Raw genomic sequence first — 17,416 nt, forward strand, 5'->3', positions numbered from 1 at the left:
CAGTTTTCGGTTGATAGTTACATTCCTTAATTGATGACGTATCAAACTATCAGTTTGACACAGCCGATGGAACTAGCTGATAGCTCACAATTGATAGTAGTAAGACTGATCAGTTCCAACTGATCATCCAGTCGACTACACATTTCAGTTAGCTTAGTTCAGTTGCCTTGACTAATAGTTTGCGTATATTTTGGATCAGTTCTATTCAGTCTTTTTGATCAGTTAGTTCAATCTTTCATCGCGTCAAATTTCCGAAATTAAGTTTCCAACAAATTGTATTGGTTTATGCATTTATTTAGTATAATAGAGTGTGTTTGAATTTTCACATTTTATAATTATACAAATTAATCTTAATAGATCTCGTGTTATAATTTAATTTAATTTGTATAATATTTTAATTAAATAAAAAACTATTTAAACAAATTGTGTGCAATATATAATATCCACGTATTTTTACATATAATATATAATATTAATAAAGACAGAGTCTTAGCAAGTAACTCGTTTACTAGATAAAGTCGTTAAGTAGGTCTTTTGTGATACGGTCTCACGAATTTTTATCTATGAGACAGGTCAACACTGTCAATATTCACAATCAAAAGTAATATTCTTAGCATAAAAAGTAATAATTTTTCATGGATGACCCAAATAAGATATATGTCTCATAAAATACGACCCGTGAGACCGTTGTTGGAACATTTCATGTTCGCAATCTTAATTTTGATGTTAACAAAACTTGTTTATTTGTTTTTAATAATCTACCTTAGTGCGCAGATAGCTGAAACTGAAATAATCACTTATGAGCCAAAACTGAAGCTGTCGAAGACGCCAACTGAAAGCATCAACTGATCAACCAAACTAGACCAGTTCAACTGATGTATCGTAAATGAATTCAACTGATTGTTCAATTGACAGGTGGTTCAGCAGGAGAAACTCAAAAGCCCGGCCAGCTGAAGGAGTGTTCAACTGATGAAGAGCCCAACTGAAACCAATTCAACTGAACAAGAATGAAATCAGTTCAAACTGACTAATCAATTGATTTCACCAGCCCAACTGAAGATCAGTTCAACTGATCAGTTCAGAACATCAGTTAGGAGCAATCAGTTGCAGATCAAGACAAGCTGAACTAAGTGGAATACAGCTGTGCGCAAAGGTACAATAACTTTTGTCCAGTCAAAAGAGAATAATGGACGTTGCATCAGAGCTTAAAGATAAAAGTGTTCCAGAACGAACAAGACAAATTTCGAGGAACAAATTCAAAATGCAACGGATACAATAATTGAGTCTCACTGTACGACCAAACTTCGCGCCTATAAATAGAAGATGAAGATCAGTGAAGACAAAAGGAAGACATATACAACAAAAGAGAGAAAAGAGAAGGGCTCGCTTCAAAGTCATATCAGCTTAAGAGAGAAGCATTCAGCCGAGTCGAGGGAACACTTCAACGTGTTATCAGCTTAGATTAGAAGCATATTTCCCTCAGTGTGTGAGAACACTTTCGTGTAGTGTTCAGAGATCAGTTCTCTCTAACACACACACACACACCACCACTAAAATACAGTCTTGCACAAAGACGTTAAACTTGTGTATGTAGTCTTTCTCACATAGACATTAAAGAAGTGTTGACTGGAAGATGCTGTCTTCAGTCTAGTCTAGGAGTTCAGTTTAGGCAGTAGTGTAAGTCCTAGCTGGGTGGGTTTGTATAAAGTGTTGTATAGATCAAAGTCTTCTAGTGAATCCTACCCGAGGTGGTAGAAGGGGTGACATAGGAGCAGTTGAAGTCTCCGAACATCCATAAACATATCTTGTGTATTTATTGTTTTAACTATTGTTTTCAAACTGATTTAACTAGTAAGAGCATCCGTTGATTCAGTTCTCACCATAACTTAATTATTGAATGCAAAAACTAATCTAGTCTTTTGGTTATTCAGTTACACAAGATATACAAATATATCAGTGTTTCTTAACGAAGGATTATTTCGAGTGTGTTCCGCTTGGTTTTAACTCCAAACTCGATCTAAATCATCGGTAAATATATTCTTAGAACACGAGCTATTGCAGCTTTTGAAGAATATTTTGTTTGAAGCACCACAAGGTGCTAGGCAGACGATCCTACAATCGTCTAACACAAGTTTTTGCCAGAGTCGTTTTCAACATTATCTTTCATAATATCTCTACCTAACTTATGATGATGTCATATTGAGCACAATCACGGAGTATACGGTAAAATCAAATTTCATGCATAATTAATTTTTATGCAAATAATCATTAAGAAAAATTATAATGTTAATCTTATATATTCGTATTTTGGTTCTATATATTATTATCAATTTCAATTTCTCTTGTTTTCAAGTTTTGACCATTTTTTGTCATTTTTCAACGACAGATGTACAAGGTTGGACAAGACCAGACACGCGGCCGCACCTGCCAAAAGAGGGGGCCTGAATGTTAATTTATTCTTTATAATATAGATACATCATACAAAGCAAAATGATAGTGACTTAATATCAGGGATTTACTATTTTATATTTTTCTTTTGGGAAAATTGTTTCTATCTGACATGATATATCCCAACAAAAGAATTTTTAAACATCATGATACATTATTTCTTTTTATAAAATTCAAAGTTTCAGTTAAGAATTTCTTCAGCTGCTTTTTTTTAAAAAAAAAATTATTGCAGTTAGTTTTATTTTTTGATGTTGTTCTCGCTACCTTTACTTTTTTTTGTATATTTAAAATTTTACGTGAATTTTTTAACTTGGTTTTCATACTTGTGCATTGATTTTATATTTTAATCTCTTAATTTTATCTAGGATTTTTGTAGTTTGATCTTTTGGACTTTGATAATTTATTAATTTGAAATTTTTGCATATATGATTCGATGTAAAATTCGTTACTATGTAAGTGTTATTACGTTTTAGTACTCGAGTATTATTATGTGACATCAAAATGATTAGCATAATTTAAACAAAAAGGATTTGGACGATTATAATTATGAATTGAGATAGAAATGATTTGACAACAGGATTTTACAAATTTTATAAATATTATTTCTTGTAAAATAGTTAGACGAAATGGGCATCAAATCAAATAGAAAAAGAACAAAAAGTGCTTTTGACATCAATTTAATTTATATAACTCAATACTAACTAGTATCAAGATTTAGGCAGAATCTAGCATTTGTTAGTTGAAACCCCTCTATTATTTAGATGCCTTCTGTCAAACCATGAACCCAAAAATTCACATAGTAAAAAACTACAGTTTATTTCCAAAGCTTTCTTCATATACTCTGGCGCGTTTTGTACTCACTTTATCTTATAATTTCGTAGCTTCCATCTTTTCAGCTGCATTGGCTGCTGCAGATGCTGCGTCTTGTAAACCCATCTTCTGCAGCTCATGCATGAAACCGTCGACATCTGAAGTAGCAATTTTGTATGGGCTGTGAGTCGAGGTAGGAAAAACACCGGTTGTCACTTCTTGCTTGTACTCCAGAAGAGCCTTGTTGATGACATCCCCAACACAAGCATACTGTTTACAGAACTTGGGAGTGACCTGTGATGCCCATCGGACAAAGAACTTACTGACTATCAATTTTTCGAGAATACAGAAAGAAATTCTTGCGATACAAATAATGGGTCTAGTGAACCTTGGCATGGTGCGGATGTTGCAGCATTCCAAGAAGATCGTGGTAAACTAGCACCTGCACCAGTAAATTAGATTGTGTTACTGCCACTGTGGATTTGGATCTCGTAAGAAAAATACTAAGTCTCATTATGACAGGCAAAACAAGAAAACATGTGCAAGTTGCAACATTAACTTAACCAATGACAATCGCAATATTCTTGCTGGTCGTCTGTTCGAGTACTGCTTCACTCTCTACCATCCCTAACCCCTTCCAGACCAAATTCTATGACAAGAAACAGAAAAAAAGAACACGGAAAGTGACTTTTTCCTCTTTGAGACAGAATCTGAGGTCAGCCATAACCAAATGAATTTCAGTCTCTGGATTTTACAGGGACAAAAAAATTGGTAAAAGCAGGCAATATTAGAGATCATGTTGGTCTTCGACAAGAAGTGGTGTCATTACTCTTGTGGAAAATGTAGGAATAGCTAAAGGCATACCTGACCACTACAGAAAGGCCCGGCACCAATGCCAATTGTGGGGATCTTAAGAGCTGATGTGACAGCAGCAGCCACAGGTGCAGGGATGCATTCTAAAACAACAGCAAAGCATCCTACTTCTTGCAAAGCTATGGAGGTCTCAACAACCTGCGAAAACATAAATTCATCAGTAAAGCTTCAATTTATTGACTTCAACAAGTAAACAGAATTTCTATTGAAATCTATGCATAATTTTTTATCCATCTAAACTCCATTGAGTTGCCGCCCTCAAGATCTCAACTCCTCATCCAAATTTATGGGATTGCCCCTGCATTTAGAATGGTAGCCTATCAAAATTATTTAAAAAGACCTTGACAGCACTATCGACACTTTTGCCTTGGGGCCTAAATCCTCCAAGAACACTTATGGCCTGAGGAGTTAGACCCACATGCCCCATCACAGCAATCCCAGCTTCTACAATAGCTTTAGCTGCTGTAATTCTCGAAGGTGCTCCTCCTTCCAATTTAATTGCATCCATTCCTCCTTCCTTCAGGACCCTCACAGCTGTTTCAACTGCCTGCTCAAAATTCAAACTGCAAATGAGCAAACATTTTATGTTCACCACCGAAGCATCCGTCGTTGTAGAGCACAACTTTTGCTCTATTTGTGGTCATATTACATATATAGGATAAGTAAGACACTGTTCACACAATGCTATTTCATAAAAGATTTCATGTTAAAATAACTAATTCTTTTTTCGTCTCCGTAAAACATTTAGAATGCCATTCAGATAGTCCAAGCTCATCTATATGCTTCAACTACGAAGCACATCAAACATGACAAAGAAACTTCTTCTTGCTTCACAAGAATAAGAACATTTTATCCAGCCAATCAAAACCAAGCACAATGCAAGCACTACTCCCATTAAGTGGCAAAACTATCATCGTTTAATCAGAACTTACAATATTTAAGCAACACAGACAACAAATTAACCAAGATCACCATACTGTAACAAAAACAGCTAAAAAATAAATTAGAAAACAAGAAAATTAAACACCATATAACATTAGATAGCAATGTGACTATAAAGAATTTAACTTGCACCACCTGACGAGTGCTGGACTCGTAACTGCCAAAAGGCAGGTCCCCAGCGAGCAGCGGTGACTTGGCGCCGCGCGCCACTGCTCGGCAGTGCACGAGCATCTCGTCCAGCGATATAGGCAAGGTGGTGTCGTGACCGTGAACCACCATAGAAGCAGAATCACCAACAAGACAAATATCAATCCCGGCCTGGTCCAAATGCACGCCCGACGGGTAATCATAAGCCGTCACCATCGTTATTGGTTCACCCTTCTTGTATTTCTGGCGCAGCTGAGTGAGCGTCACGCGCTGATTGGGGTTCTGGGGCTTTGGCCCGCCGTAGACGCTGTTTTCTGGGACGTTGCTCATGCATTTCAAAAGGGTCGGCATAGAACAGGATTTTGGTTGCTTTCTGTTGATTGAATTGCAAAGGGTCTTTGAAATTGAAGAGAAAACTGTCATATTGAATTCAGAACAAGTTCTACGGGCCCGGAATGCAAATCGTGCGAGTATACGCGGGTTGTATTTTGCTGGGCTGCGCTACACCAGCAAGAACTAGTGATGACAGGTGCTGAGTTTGTAATATTAAGAGATTTTAGTACCTGCATTTTCTTTTTTGGTTGTACCACCTGACAATTTCATGGCTTCGCCTCTTTTTTTTTTTCTTTTTTTATAATAGGCTTTGTTTGTTCCATTCTAAGGTGATTCCCCTTTTAGTTATTGGATCAAAGTGTACACATTGTTCATGTGCTAGTATCATTCGAGCTATATCCGGTCTTATTGATTGACTCAAATGTCTCAGCAAAATCTTTAAATATAATGTTGAATTCGTGTTTGATTAATATAATAATTATTAGTGACACATTTGATATATCTATTGGTGTATTCTTTTTTCACAAATAGAGACGAACGGAAGTTTAAAAATTTTATTTTTGATATTCAAAACATCTTTTCGTATGATTTAAAACATTCATAGGTGTTTAAAACTGTATGTCACTGTGGATCTAATGGTGGACACCACATCAATTTGAAATTAGTTGAGTTGGTCCTTCTTGTAAATTCCTACGAACAGATCTTCCTCCTGTAATCACCTAATCAAGTCCACGACCGGAGACTGAATTCCTCGCTTAGATCACATTAGAGATCTAAATGAACTTTGCGCCGAAACTAGATTGACTGAATTCCAGAAATCTGCGACGATGTGGCAGTCAAGTGGACGTGAATTTTCCTTGTGAAAATGGTGGCCGAATTTTTGAGGAGAGAGGGAGGTAAAAAAAATTCTCTTCCAAAATCTGTGTTAAAAATCTTGTTTTATTTCATATGATACTTAATGAAATATTTATAAGTTTTGATTCCAGGAATCCGACTCATATTATGATTCATAATCATAATCTCATTAGGATTCACATTTAATTAAGTATTTAAAATTCTCATATTGTATATATAATGGAAAGTTAACTCTTGATACTGCATGATATATATAAATAAATATATATATACATACATATATATACATGTATAAACATATATGTGAATTTCTTAATTGATTAATTAATCAATTCTAAAATACTCTAGAATATTTCATTAAAATTACGTACATATGGTATACTATCATCACTACTAACATTGTTTTTTAATTTGTAGATTCTAAATTTACTAAATAAATAATTGTGAACTCATTATAACCTCGATCAACGATGAAACAGCGCCGATAAGTTATGGTTAACGTACAATACGATCTCTTAATGTTATTTTATAATTAGGGAAAAAAAACAAATTTTTATAGGAAAGTATATATAAAGAATATCTTAATATGCTTAGTCAGAAGTAGAGATTTTCTCCTAAAAAATATGTACAGATTTTGACAGAAATGTGCACATTACATTATAGCTTACTGAGATTCCTGCATAAAACCAATGAGTTTAAGTTGAAACTTTTTTGAACACATCAATATATGCGGTTTCAGATTTAGAAGAAGTTGAAAGTTAGCAACCACATTCCAAACAACGTGATTGTCGCGCTCACTTGGTTTATCGGTTGTAGAACCAATTCCACACGCACGCACGCACACACATGCATTATACATTCATTCACTTCATTATTATTTCATAAAAGAAATGGTTTTTTATACAACCGAGACGAAGGGATTCACATAACTATTAACTAAACATATATCACGCAATCGATGAGATTCGAACCCAAGACCACTAGGATTTTGAGACCTCGTCTCTGCCAGTTGCATCTGAACAATGAATCATATGCAGAAAGAGTTTAATTAATAGGGGTACGCCCAGATTGTAGAAATTAGTTAAAGGATCTCTCACTGTGATTCAAGTCGAACGTTTCTAGTTCAGTGAACCAAAAATCTTAACATATAACAATAAGGAAGATGACGGTGGTGTTTCGTAGCTGTATCGGCATTATTACAAACACAATGAATATTGCACCATGTAGTTTGTATTGAAGATATAAAAACATTAATTAATGTGTTTTAAGACTCTAGGAATCAGTATAATTGTTTATTAGTCCATGGTGTTTGCTCATCATATATTACTACCACGTGTTTGAAATATTAATTATTTTCTTTCACAACATCGGTTTCAGCTCTGCTGAATTTCAGGTGTCACTGTAAAAGACTTGAGAGCTCTACAAAATTCATATTCTAAGTTTTCCCAAATGAACACAAGTACGATATGAAACCAGCAAGGAGAGGCTCCATTGAAGTGATTTGCAAGCCAACAGTGGCCATTCACCAGTATAACCAATATGTTGGGATTGATGTCCTATTGAACCGACGGTCTTGGCCCATCAAACTTTATTCCCAAATACTGAAATAGCACATTCTTGAACGCCTGTTGAAAGAAAGAACCATAAAAAATTCTCTTACCTTCAACATTTTAAAATTATGGAATTGAAGTCCATCTGAAATTCTATCAAAAGAACAAATATTTGTTCTGCAGCATACTCATTACCGAAATCTTCTGGACTGAATCTTAGAAATAATGTGTAAAGATGCTTATGCAGATTAAACGTCATAATAAGTGTCTATGCTCCTGCTTCCACTTAAACAAAAAAGAGAGGGAAAGGAGCAAAAAGAAACAAAAAATTCAACTACAAAAGCCTCTGTTTATATAAAACAGGTGAGGTCAACTTTTTCTTTCTTGAATCATTAAATTAAACATAACAAAAGTTTCAGCGTTTGAGACCATTACTATGATCATATCCTTACAGATATTAGTTTCAATAATCTTCTGTGTCTGTGAGACCCCATTGAAAATGCATTTTCTACTGTCGATCATGGAAACTTTTAAGTATAGAATGTGCCCATGTGAGTAAGGAAGCAACGATGGTCTGTCCAGCTAGTCTCAATTTATACAAGCACACCACCTTGTGTGGAATGATGATGTAGCAGGGAACATAATCATTAGAGATACAGTAGCCCCTTGAGGATTTCTAATTTTCTGGATATAAAATTGACATATCCCTAACTTAAAGCGTATGTAAATGGAGAAATACCGAGAAAAGGCGCGGGGGAGAGAAAATTAAAGATGAAAAAACTAAAAACACTTTTTCATCCATTTCAAAGACAGAAATTATTCAAAGAAAAATTGTATAAATAGGTTGAGTAGTAATAAATTACCTGGCATGCAAACAACTCTTTCCGACTCAGAATGGTATCCATGGCAGAGAACTGGTCATCAAACACATTATAAAATTTCTGGTAGAATTGAACCCTAAAAAATTAGAAAAGTAATAGAAGTCAAATAGATATTCCTTCTCTACAAAGAGAAAGAAAAACCATAAAATAAAATCATTAAGTACTGCTCGTTTGTCGCTATCATTTGATCCAGCTGCTCAAATTTCTTGGTAAGGACTTCGGAACCCACTGGAGAAAGTGCATGCAACAAAAAAGCTTCCAGAGTCCTTGGGAAATTGTGCTAAACAATGCAGAGTTAGCACTTCATAGAGGAAGATGGAGGGGAGAAATTGTCAGTTTCTTACCAGTCTATTAACGCAATAAATTTACCCTGTCAATGACCAAAAGATCTTTATATTTTTACTGTTAGCACGTTTATATTATCACCTGTGCGTAGAATATCCAATATCAATCTAAGAACATCACCAGGGTAAAGAACGCTTTCAACGGATCAAGGTTCATTTTCAGAAGCTCACACCAAGCCAAGCATGTATTTCTTTCTATTTTTTCTTTGAAAACGAAAAAATTGGAAGAAATTGTTTACTCACTGCCATGGTAAGAAAGACGCTCTGAAAGGTATGAGGTTCCAGAGTCCAAATGAAATTGGCAATTGGATCTTCTTTCAAGTCGAACAAATTTGTATAAACAATTTTCATGACTTCATTTTCCTCTCGGATAACCGATGGATCTGCTGAGGAGTTGCCTTCTGGTTTGACACAGTCATGGACTAGAGAAACAAGTTCATGAAGAGATTGGAGTGCAAGTGGCTCCAATTCATTCATCATAAAACTTTTCTCTGGATTCCTCCCTTTCGAACTGGCAGTCTGATGGTTCATATCTAAATCTTTATCACGTTAGTCAGATATAAATGTCACCAAAACTTTCCCATCAAGTGAGGAAAAAAAATTAGGCAAAAGAATTCAACAGATTTTCTTGATAAAAGGGACTTGATTATTACCTGAATTCTCATGAGTAGACTGGCCATAACTACTGATCACTTTTCTATCCGCAGTATCAGTAGATATACATAGCATTCGGTCCTGTCCTGATCACAATGAGGAAAAATTTAGATTATGGTATGACAATCTCCTGGCTAAAACAGTGAGAAAAATATATTAAGAAAATAAAGTCATATTTCCCAGGAAAGAATTTTATTGCAACGATTCATGGTGAGTATCAAAAGTTGATATCTAAAGCTTGATCGTGATGTTCAAAAACTGCTTTAAGCAGAAACTCTGGTAAATTACTTTATCCTACATTCAGTAACTCAGACCAAGGCAGACGACAATATATTAGTAATTGAGACTGTATGAAGTTTGATTTCTCATTTTAATTATTCAATCTACTTGCTGAACCTGACAACCATCAAACAAGAACAAAAGTGAACCAAAAGGTAAAAGATAGATAATATGATAAGCATATAAAAAACAGCATAAATAACAGTCGTCCACCAATTTATCAACACATTAGAAATTAGGACGCGGATATTTCCTTTACAAGAGAGAAATCAGCGACGATGTTACTCACCATTTCTTTATCGGTCAACCTTCGAATTCAAATTGAATCGCAAACAAGCAAGAATGAGAGAAAGAAAGAAAAGTCAGTTTACTTTTGTGTTAGTTATTAACTAAAGCATAATGAAAAGAGAGACCGCAATTACCTCTTCAATATCCTGCGTAAATAGTATGAGTCCATATGTTCCAACATGCCAGATATCATGTCAGACCCCCACCAAAAATTGACCGCAATAGTTAAACTCTCACTGTCTACTTGGTGGAACCTAGAAAAACATTGAAAAGAAATATTTAATTGAGAATGCATCCAATACAATTTATCATATAAATGATGAAGTCACTATGCCCCTTTCTTGATATTGACAATACGTTTTTATCTCAATAATCTAGTGGGAAAAACATGGAAAACAAAAGAGAATAAATATAGACAAAATGGAATTATAGAAAATAAGCATCATCCATCAACACTAATTTCAAATTACCAAACCAACTTCATCACAGCCAAAAGAAAGGTCTTTGCATATCGTCTTAAATAAATGTCTCACAAGTACTAAAAGATATGTGATCACTCGAGAACTGCATATTTTACAATAAAGTACGGTGAGTTAAATATTTTTAGGCATGTTTAATCTTTTCTACGATAAATAAGATACAAAAGAAGCATAATAAACTTTAAAAGCAGAAATTTTTAATAAGATCACATGATGAGTCATCAAATTTGAGAATCAGACATCAAATAGTTACTATAAACTCATGACTAAAATCCACTGAGAAATTTTAATATCTTCTCACCCCAAATCCACTAACCATAAACCAACACACAGCATATTTAGCTGAGAATACATCATTACACGCCAATTCCCTCAAGATACCCATCATCCTTGATGAGTAGACCTTGTTCTCAATTCAAATCAATTCTTGCTTTGTGCTTTTAAAAACTTGATATTCAAATTTCTTCAGAGAGAAGAAATAAATAAGAGACAATAAGTACTTCTAAAACTTCAGTAACAATAAGAACTTCTAAAACTTCTAAAAGAATTCAAAAGTAGAACACAGTTACCATCCCTCGGGAATGAAAAGTGCATCCCCTGCATGAAGAATAACCTTCTGGGAGTACTCATCAAAGTTCTTTGCCCGCGGATAGATGCGAAAATCAGGGTTTTCTAAAGGAACAGCACTGGAAAGAAGAATGATTTTAATTGCCACCAACATGAAATTTCAAGTGATAAATAGAGCTACAACATTGTTGAGCGAACAAATATACCAGTGATTTGAGGCTTCTCCATATAAAGGAAATGGATATAAGAAGGGGGTCGCAGAAGGAGGCCACATAGTGACTGAGAGCGAAATATTTCAGTCCCAAATGGATCGCGCACACAGCAGCATGCATACACATAAGAGAGGTTAGAAGACTCATAATCTTTGCAAACATCGTATAAACGAAAACAGTACGTAACATGACCAATGGTATTCATTCATATATAAAATAACTAGAGTAGTAGTTTACCTCCACTTTACCCAAAATAGATGCATAGAAATGCTTCAGATGGTATAAAGTCAATAATTCTCTATTTGTTGCTTTTATGTGCATTGGTCTAAGGCATTGCAACCTTTAAGAAGTCGAGAGTTTCTCCCTCGGCCAAGTTTGATTCATACAGGGATTGAAAATCCCAAGCCTTGCCCCCCACCCTCGAAAGGAAAAGGGGGAGGACAAATAGAGTGGCAGTGATGCTAGGGTATTTTTCTATCCTACCTAGGGATGACAATGGACAGGGTTTAAACCTGGACCCGTATTAAACCATCCCAGCATTTAATATATATATATTATTAATAATCTATTTACATTTTTTATTATATTGAAATTGAATAATAAATACACTAATCTCTGATCTTGGTTCATAATATATTTGAACTTAAATAATTTATTATTATAAAATATATAATTATGATTTTTCTTTTGTTATGAGTTTAATATACCAGGGTTTCGGGTGGACACACCCTCTCTGTTGCCATACCACCCAGCAGATAGGAGCTCTCGACCATAGTAATAAAGCAAGGGTTAAATAAAACATCTACTCTTATTTTATTTGATCTAAACTCGGTGAAGATGGGAGAGGAAGAAGATGTTTTTTTAAATGTTATATCTAGTTTATGATTGATTTTCATTTTCTTTATTCGGTTCCTTCAGATTAAAGTCTTTATTTGCGGAATCTTGCTTGTGGTTTTATTCCAGTTTGAATTGTTCCTGGGAAAATAAATTCAAGAATGTTATCTTGTGTTTCTCTTTATAGTTTTTTTAAGAATTTTTTCTCTTTATAATCAGACGAACTTAAGTGCTTGCAGCGTGAAGAATGAAACTCGGTTTAAATATTTGTTTTCATATAATGGAATTGTCAAAATTTGTCTATAGGGTCCACACAAAAGAACCACAAATTTAATCACTCCAATTGAAATCATACAAAACACCACGTGTTATCCTATTATATTAATTATCTATATACTTCATTTACTTATCACTTTCATACTATATACTTCAATTGTCATATACACGATGTGAACGATACCTAAATAGATTATTATCAAGTATAATTTTCAATCTAACTTCACCTATCATCTGTAGACAGACAGTCGTATTGTCAACATAAGCTTAGTTATTCTAAACACTGAAAACTTTCCACTATGCCATCATCATTTCAGAGTGAAGTGCTCATTTTCTCATAATAACAATTGTTATCAGTGGAAACTGATCAAAACCAGCATTAAAACATGAGGTAATGATGAAGAAAATGTTAAATGCGTCTCTCTATTTGCATACCTTGTTTGCATCCGGAAATTAAGCATAAAAGGTTGTGGTGTGGATCATAGTGAGTGCTAGATCTGGTTCTATCATTGTTCATCCACAGATTGACTGAAGCCAATGTTTTACCCTCCAGAAATGCAGGCTGCTCAATGTAACCAAATAAACTTGAAAGAATTTACAAAGGTTAAACTTAGATTTATACTGTTCCGCACTAGTTAAATTATTTAATTAGAAGACAGCACACACAGTTTCAATGTCTTCTCTTAGGCATTCCAACTGAACCTTTTCATCTTTCCCCATATTCAAAATTGGTACCTGTAACATTTAAATGCCACCAATTTTCAGCTACAAAAGGAAAAGGTATTGACCCTAAAAATCGATTAAATAAAGGCACACTGCAAATTTGTAAAAATAGCAAAAACTATATAACTCGTGTAAGCAACAGAAAATCAGCCAACTTTGTCTTTTCACCAAGATTTATATGAGGATAAAGTTATTTTCCCCGTTTTGTTATTACAGAAACTGAATTACATAAGTAAGTGAAGGACATTAAAAAGGAGACTGTATCCATAAATTCATCCACGATAATTCATAAAAGTTATATCCGTGCATACCATCATTACGAAGAAAAGATGATCGAGTAAATCAGTGGATGTCAGTTTCCATCGCTGAAGTGGAATGACCACAAGTTATCACATGGTTTATGGATTACTGTTCTGGTTAATTTTTTTTATTATATGTTATTTTATGTACTAAACTAAGTCTGTGTGGGACAGACGATAAGCAAGTTAAATAAACAGCATGTGAGAATGTTTTAAACAAGCTGATCTCACGAACAGCCGAGCAAATTTCCCCCAGTCTCAGACCTGGGCTAGATAGATTTGCTGTGGAGCTTCGTCTTCAAGGGGAGAATCTCCATGTTGAGAACCAAGTCCCACTGGCTTATGCTCCTTTGATTGTGAAAAGGAGTTGTTGTCATAATGTCTAGACTGCAAAAGATTCTTGCAGTATTCAATGAAGGTTGAAAATGGCAACTGAACCTATAATAGAACAATTTCTATCAGTCAAGATCAGAGAGGAGGCGTGTCATATAATTCACAAATATATCGAGAACCAAAAGTGCAACCCTCTCGTGACTTCTTATATCACCATAAAATACAGGAGCTGATTTGGATAGCATAACCTCCACAACAGACGATCCTGCGATTTCCTATTTGCCATGGTGGTAGAATGCCATTAACGTCTAATATAAAGGAAAATAATCGATCATGCTAAGTGAAATGCAGGAAAATTTTAACTCAATTCAACTACAATTCAGCCAAACCTTAATGTAAATGCTTATTTTTCATATTCTCAACACATAACCACATTATATAACCCCCACACCATTTTTCCATCCTGATCCTTCTATTTTTACAAAGTTACATGCAAACATAAACCCACTCATATGTGATATAGGCTTGGGACGGACTTAGAGTGCGTATGCACAGGTGAACTTCATGACAAGGACAACGGTGTAGTGGCATATGAGGTTTGACTGAAAACTATCTGCAGGGCTGGAGAAACCGAATCTTGAAAATATCATCAACCGATTGGCATCTTAAACAACTATATTACATGCAGGCTAAAGATGCAACAAGGCTAAGACTCAATGCATCACATCAAACTATGTAACAAGTTCTTTCATTAACTGACAAAACTTGAATTTAATAATGAGGAATTGGATATACTCTCTTCTCAGATACTGCAATTACTGATTCACTCCTACGATAATTTTAAATAACACTAATGCATGGAGAAACATTCTAAATTAAGAGCACGGGCTCTGACAGTTTGGTATCAGAGCGTAACTGAGATACGCTCGAGTTTAGACACAAATAAAATGATCGTGCATGTGTTTGATTATTTGCTCTTACTTGTTTATATGTTTTGAATTAATTGTATCAGCATGACTAGAGCGTATTAGTTTAAGTTTATGCTTTTATACTCAACCGATTATTTTGTTTCTGCCTGTGGATTAAATCCTGGTGTTTGTAGATGGCACCTGGTCGTAAGGGTAGAAAAGGAAAAGATGTTGTTTAGGAAGCTGAAGCTCCTAATGTGAGAGGACTTAACGAGACTGAATGGGGAAGACGAGGTCATCCTCCTCGTGGTGAAGCACGAAATGTTAACGTTGAGCGTGAAGTGGATCAGTTGACCAGAGGAATGGGTGAAATGGAACTAGTGATATCCCGATTTCAGAACATGCGTCCTCCTCGATTCTTTGGAAATGAAGATGGTGAGAAAGCTGTAGCATGGTTAAAAAGTATGAAGCGTTTGTTTAATATGTTGGAATACACTCCTGATTTGCAGCTTAAGTTGGCTATTTGTCAATTAAAAGACCGAGCTCAGTTATGGTGGGAGACTACTGAGGAAGCTCTGAAAGAATCAGGTGAAAGAGTTACTTGGGATGTATTTTGCGCTCAGTTTGCTCGAGAGTATTCACCGCCTTCGTATTATTCGGCCAAGGAAGCTAAATTCAATAGATTGACTCAAGGTAATATGACTGTAGTGGAGTATGCCTCTCAATTTTCAGTGCTTCTTGCCTATGTTCCTCATGTTGCTAGCAGTGATCGGAAAAAGCTATCGCATTTTATGCAAGGATTGAATCGAACCATTTGTACTTTAGTAGTAGCTGGAGCGCCTGTTAATTATGCCGATGCTGTTGAGAAAGCCAAGGATGTGGAGGCAAGTCTACTTTTGGCAGAACCACAGTCAGTTCAACCAGGTTTTCCTCAGAGTTTCGGAGGTAATGTGCCGATGACAGTTGGTGCACCACTATATCGTCCTTTACTGCCGTATCAGCCTTCGCAGTCTTCTCAACAACCAAAGCAGCAAAACTTTAAGGCCAAAGGAAAACAGTTCAAGAAACAGACTCGTAGTAGTTTTTCTAGTTCCGGCAGTCAGCGTGGAAGTTCAGTTGGGTCCCCAGGTGGTGTATTTTGTGATCGTTGTGGTGGTAAGCATTTCAGTACTCAGTGTACGGGAGTTCATGGATCTTGTAATATCTGTGGGCAAGTTGGACATTATGCTAGAGTATGTCCGAATGCAGTAAGACAACAATTTCAGCAATCTCAGTTTGGTCAGGGTTTTAGAGGACAAGCAACTAGACCTTTTATTCCGACTCAGTCTTTTCAGCAATCTAGCTATCCTCAGCCTAGAGGTTCGGTTCAACAACGTTTTCTCAGGCCACAGCAGGCTCGAGTTCATGCTCTAACTCAGGATCAGGTTCAAGACGCACCGGGCGGAGTTATTGCAGGTATCTGCCTTATTTTTAATCATCCTGCTCGTATACTGATAGACACAGGAGCATCTCATTCATTTGTATCTGCTATATTTGTTGGTGAGCATGAGATTGCTACTACTCCGTTGATAGAAGTCTCTACACCTGCCGGTGTGTGTTTGATATCTCATGAGATAATTCTGAATTGTGTGATTAGATTCGATGATAATATTATGATAACTATTCTCATCAAGCTAGATATGTCTGACTTCGACTGTATTTTGGGAATGGATACTCTGTCAAATTATCGAGCTACCATTGATTGTTTCCATGGAGTTGTCAGATTCAGACCGTATTATGGCAGTAAATGAATTTTTACGGTAGTGATTTACAATCACGTATTCCATTAGTGTTAGCAATGGAAATGTTTAGAATCTTGTCGACAGGAAATGAAGGATTCATGATCTATGCAGTTGATGCGACACAGGGAAAAAGATTTGAAGTTTCAGATATTCTTGTTGTCAAGGAATTTCCTGATGTATTTCCCGATGAAATTCCTGGATTTCCACCCCAGAGGGAAATCGATTTTAGCATTGAGTTGGTGTCCAGGACAAATCCTATTTCTAGAGCACCATATCGTTTGGTGCCAGCGGAATTGAAAGAACTCAAAGAGCAATTACAGGACTTACTGGAAAAAGGCTATATTAGACCAAGTACGTCACCTTGGGGAGCTCCGGTATTGTTTGTAAAGAAGAAAGACGGAACGATGAGAATGTGCATTGATTACAGGCAGTTGAACAAAGCTACTGCGAAGAATAAGTATCCTCTGCCGCGTATCGATGACTTGTTTTGTAGAACCCGTAAATTGGACTACGTATAAGCCATGCATAATTCTTAGTATTTAAATTAAAATGATTTTTCAGTGCAGGAGTTTTAAATTCTTTTCTTTAAACTTATGTATT

At 35.6% G+C, this 17,416-nt stretch overlaps 3 protein-coding genes across 10 annotated transcripts in view; 1 reads left to right on the forward strand and 2 right to left on the reverse strand.

The window, feature by feature from the left end:
* Positions 1-3,116: 3,116 nt before the first annotated feature.
* Positions 3,117-5,830, reverse strand: LOC142553873 (3-methyl-2-oxobutanoate hydroxymethyltransferase 1, mitochondrial-like). The gene is made up of 5 exons (XM_075664396.1): positions 5,209-5,830; positions 4,472-4,678; positions 4,123-4,269; positions 3,647-3,700; positions 3,117-3,552 (listed from the first exon to the last, which is right to left on the reverse strand). The coding sequence occupies exons 1-5, from the start codon at positions 5,641-5,643 to the stop codon at positions 3,316-3,318; spliced, it is 1,080 nt and encodes a 359-aa protein (XP_075520511.1). The 5' UTR covers positions 5,644-5,830; the 3' UTR covers positions 3,117-3,315.
* Positions 5,831-7,270: 1,440 nt separating this feature from the next.
* Positions 7,271-17,416, reverse strand: part of LOC142553875 (lysine-specific demethylase JMJ31-like) — a 29,390-nt gene continuing 19,244 nt past the window's right edge. The window contains exons 3-17 of one of the 8 annotated variants that reach the window (XR_012822027.1): positions 14,319-14,402; positions 14,059-14,232; positions 13,439-13,507; positions 13,208-13,334; positions 11,657-11,729; positions 11,453-11,569; positions 10,539-10,658; positions 10,406-10,424; positions 9,837-9,918; positions 9,427-9,722; positions 9,004-9,119; positions 8,822-8,915; positions 7,866-8,033; positions 7,506-7,590; positions 7,271-7,423 (exon numbers count right to left, since the gene is read on the reverse strand). Coding sequence is in view for 6 of the 8 variants with exons in the window: in XM_075664397.1 (XP_075520512.1) it covers positions 7,307-7,423; positions 8,822-8,915; positions 9,004-9,119; positions 9,427-9,722; positions 9,837-9,918; positions 10,406-10,424; positions 10,539-10,658; positions 11,453-11,569; positions 11,657-11,729; positions 13,208-13,334; positions 13,439-13,507; positions 14,059-14,232; positions 14,319-14,402 (1,488 nt within the window). In the remaining 2 variants the exon portion in view is untranslated. Of the gene's footprint in view, positions 7,424-7,505; positions 7,591-7,654; positions 8,034-8,821; positions 8,916-9,003; positions 9,120-9,426; positions 9,723-9,836; positions 9,919-10,405; positions 10,425-10,538; positions 10,659-11,452; positions 11,570-11,656; positions 11,730-13,207; positions 13,335-13,438; positions 13,508-14,058; positions 14,233-14,318; positions 14,436-17,416 lie in introns of those variants that run through there. The other 7 variants (XR_012822026.1, XM_075664398.1, XM_075664397.1 and 4 more) reach the window with 7 other exon arrangements.
* Positions 15,075-16,825, forward strand: LOC142554243 (uncharacterized). The gene is made up of 2 exons (XM_075664940.1): positions 15,075-15,470; positions 15,545-16,825. Exons 1-2 carry the CDS (start codon positions 15,462-15,464, stop codon positions 16,823-16,825), a joined length of 1,290 nt encoding a protein of 429 aa, XP_075521055.1. The 5' UTR covers positions 15,075-15,461.

The sequence above is a fragment of the Primulina tabacum genome, chromosome 8 (genome assembly GCF_025594145.1).
Source record: "Primulina tabacum isolate GXHZ01 chromosome 8, ASM2559414v2, whole genome shotgun sequence".
In the NCBI taxonomy this organism is placed as follows: domain Eukaryota; kingdom Viridiplantae; phylum Streptophyta; class Magnoliopsida; order Lamiales; family Gesneriaceae; genus Primulina; species Primulina tabacum.